This window comes from Schistosoma mansoni, chromosome W (genome assembly GCF_000237925.1).
Source record: "Schistosoma mansoni strain Puerto Rico chromosome W, complete genome".
Lineage (NCBI taxonomy): Eukaryota > Metazoa > Platyhelminthes > Trematoda > Strigeidida > Schistosomatidae > Schistosoma > Schistosoma mansoni.
In genome coordinates, this window is record NC_031502.1 from 25,145,264 (window position 1) to 25,149,466 (window position 4,203).

A 4,203-nucleotide genomic window follows, 5' to 3' on the forward strand; every position below is an offset into this window, starting at 1 on the left:
ATGTTCATTGATCTTCCTCTTTCCGTCTTACCTTCAGGATTTCAAGTTGGGGCTTGTCTCGTGATGTAGTTTGATCACTTCTGTGATGTATTTGATGTAACACTGTAAATAACTCTATCCCTTAAGTAGTTATTTCCACTTTGAAACAAATGAATGTCATTTATAACCATAACCTATTATTCCTCAGGAATGTTTTCTAGCTCGATTGTGTAGCTCTATCCAGACCGTGGATCTAGTTATAGTCCCTGGGGAAACGTCTATGTTAGTATGCAATAAGAAATAACGAAAAAGACCTGGTGTTAATTGTTGAAATGGATATTTCGTAATGTCTTCACTTTCACATTTTTTGGTTATTGATTGGTATTTAAAGGAAAGCGATTAATCTATAGCAGATATGACTAACAGTAGGTAAGAAAATTAATTGGGCTCAAAGAAGAAAATATGTCGACGCTTAGTTTCGTGACATATTCTCTCCTCATGAACTTCCTAATCCCATGTATTAAGTGAATGAATTTCGTTTCTCAGAAAATTTTCATTAGCTGCATGGTTTATTCGACCTTTACATTAAAATCACCACTTCAACTCATCCAATCTCACTAACTGATTGTAGGAATAATCTACTGTTAGGAAACTCAAACATCGAGGTAGAATACTCAGATGACACAGTTCTGTTTACTGTAGATGCTGACAAAATTTAGTCCTTTGATCTAAAATACAAGCATTTCCGGGATAAACTTGCTTCCATCAAGTACAAAATACAACTCTATATTAAAGCCTAAACTGATGATAAGCAGTGAAATAGCTGAGCGGATCGACCGTTTCACTTATTTTGAAGGTCTCATCAGCTCTAGTCGCTTGGTGTTTTGCGAGATCTTGTGACAAGTTAAGAAAGCCCGATCAAACTTTGACAGCTTGGATTACTTGTGGCGTAGGTTATATATCCATCCGAAAACCAAAGAACGAGTATACTGATATCAGTTCGCTTCGTTCTACTTTATGACAGTGGGACATGACCTTTGAAACCAGAGAACAATCATAGTTAACAAGTATTTGATCATAGGTGTCCCCAAAACATTGTCTGTTTATATTGGGACCACTGAATGAGCAGTGCTGAGGTTAGATGCAGGCACTAAGTAAAGATAGCAAACCGGTTGATTAGATAGTAAATCTTCATAAACTGAGGTGGTTGGGACATGTGTTGCAAATGCCTAGCCACCGCCTGCCTCGACTCGCGTTGTGTGGTCTAGGAGGATACTAGAAGAAGGGTTAGGGGCAGACAAAGCAAGACGTGTCATCAGTTCACCAAGTTTCTGATTTGTTCTAAACCGTGAAGATTACCTAGATGGTATCCACTTGATAACTGAGATCACTGATTGGTGACGTTGGCTGGCATGATCAACATGGCTTACAATGGGACAGGTGCATTCAGACTGTCTTGTCTCAGATCCTAAGCTTTAAAATTGCTTTTACTCTTTATTCCACAAACCGATTATTTCCTGTTCACATTATCTGTGTCTTATCTTCCTTACTACCACTGATATTACAACTACTTCTACTGCTTTGTTAATGTTCTTGATAATTCCATGCCGCCGTGCTGTTGCAATTTGAGTTGATGCACATATATCGTAGGTCCTAAGTTGTTGATAACTAACTGGAGATCTATAAAACCGTCTTTTATAAAATTCTATGGCAATTTATCTTATTCGGTTACTTTATGTAATAACACACTATAATTGGTAACTTTTTCTGGGTAAAGGTTATTTGGGCTGGACTGTATTCATCAAACAGACTGATCTCAAAAAATTGGTGCTCGAGGTTACATGTAGATATTCTTTTTGATAAGTAACTCGCCAGTTAGATCGTGAAACGACTACCTTGAAGATTAGGCGACACCCAATAAAATCAGTTAACAAAATTATCACGTCACAATCCTAGTATACATGATGTTTATGTAAACTCATTTTATTTATTGGAAGCGTCCCGGGTTCACGTCATAAACACCTCGTCCGACTTGGAATTCCTCAAATTTTCCAGTGCAATTAGAGATCAGTTGAAGACAAGTCTCAAACAAAAATATCTTGATACTACTAAAGATCTGATTTCAAAAACTGAAGTACGTTGGTTTCACCTAGATTGAGAAAACACAATAAATTCAGACATACAGCATGGATTTTACCTAGTCACGTGATTGGATGGTGAGTGTTTTCACCCGACGGCCAACCGAAATCCTAGACCTATAGATCCATGAGTATCATTTACTGTGATGGTCAGTGACGTGTCTCAATGATAGTTAATATACACAAGCACGAGGTCCAATGATAGAAAAGCCTACGCAACTACAGCAATTATTGGGTTACACGATCTCAAGGAGTGTGAACCAAACACACGGGCTCACCACTCGCCATTACTGAATTTTGATTGGACCAATGTATGTGCCTTAAATAATCGCCACTTGTGTTAGTGTGTGGAATTTAGATCTGGTGATGAATTTAGACAGGCTGACCGCTAGTCTATTGATCGCTCAATTACTCTGTAATTGGCTACTTGATCAATATTGAATATTTGAGTGACGGACATGTACACGTGTGTTTGCTGTCGTTTCTATTGAATATTAATGGTGCGGACCGATCTATTGATTGCACACCTAGCTTGCAGTGATTTCGTCGGGATCTTGTTCCTTTGGGCTCTGGTTGTTAGAAAGGCAAGTTTCTAGACTATTTTGATGTAATGGTATATTAATCTATTGAGTTGACTAAAATTTGTTGTAATAGTGTATACCTGTTGGTACTTGTTAGTACTGCGACAGCCGTGGTTTATTCAAAACATAATTAAATTAAACACGTAATACCCAAAATCACTCAAAAATAAAAGGTTATCTGTTAGTTTCGTATGATTCATGCTCTAATTAAAATGTCCAGTTATCTGCTTTCCTGAAGATGCGGAAATCTGACAGACCATCAGTCCTAATGTATCGTAAGTTTTTTTTTTACAAAAAAGCGATATTAGAAGTTACATTATAGTTGATATTCAGCACTTGACTTGCATCCAATGTTTTTATATCATTTTGTGTTGTAGGCCGAGTGCAATCTCAGCCTGGTATGGTAGCCAGATATAGACCACTTGTAGCCAATGTGAACAGCAGTAAAAAACGCTTTTCTGATACATCTTGTGATACTCGATTAAACTCAGTGCCACTAAAAGGCAAAGTTTTTTCACGTCAAGTTAGTCAACGTGGCACAGACCAGACATCTCAAAATTTGTCTGTGGTAAAGAAGAGTGGTTCGTCATCAGTACACACAAGTAAGTTTTTCTTATTTCGAATTCAGTTGTTGAGTGTGTATTTCAATCACCAGTATATTCTTTAACTTGCAATCATCCACTATTTTGGGAATAATAACATTTATCTTTAAATGAAAGTTAGGTGCATTTCCTACTACACCCGTAACTTTACACAGACACAGATACTTGTCAAAAAAGAATCTGTAGATCTCAGTCCACGTTAATTAGGGGTATCCTCTAGGTATAGAATAGCAAGTAAGTGTGTAGATTCATACTTAATTCAGACTACTTCATTTTATGGTATTAGTGACCATGGTGTTCACATTATTTGTATTATCTTAATCATGCCATAATATTACTTGAATCCAAACCATGATCACTAACACGCGTCTGGTTTCCTGGCGATATGAGTACTATTGAAAGTTATGAAATCGAAACCAATAAATTATTGTAATATGTCAAGATGATCTACGTGTCATCAATATTCGTAGTCATTATAACTACACGATCTTTGAAACAATTCACGTCATAAAAAACTATAGGTTCACAAAATTCAGTTCACTGTTACCTGTCTCAATCAACTACTTCACGGTTGTATATATTTGAAGGCCTCATCTTTAAAGCAATCGGGAGATAAACATCTGATAGTGTCCTCACGTGTTATGCCCTATTATATTGTTTCGTAAGTAGGTTATGGTAGACTGTCTAATCCAATTCTCTGTATTTTATTGGTTTTTGGTGGCTGGTACAACCTCCTTGGCTAGTTAATTTGGTTGTGGAGAAAGAAAAGATTTGAGAGAAAATCTACTCCCTAAATGATGGGGTGTGAATTCAAATGACTGATATCCTCGTCGCATATTTTGTTGGTCATGTACTGAAACACTTGTCATCGAAATTTGCCAAAGTAGATCTTTATTGTTCATT

General features: G+C 36.8%; 1 protein-coding gene across 1 annotated transcript in view; it reads left to right on the top strand.

The window, feature by feature from the left end:
• Window positions 1-2,966: 2,966 nt before the first annotated feature.
• Window positions 2,967-4,203, top strand: part of Smp_159100 (hypothetical protein) — a gene marked incomplete at both ends in the record, with an annotated part of 13,946 nt that continues 12,709 nt past the window's right edge. The window contains 2 exon segments of the mRNA XM_018789100.1: window positions 2,967-2,973; window positions 3,076-3,266. Coding sequence (XP_018654577.1) covers window positions 2,967-2,973; window positions 3,076-3,266 — 198 coding nt within the window.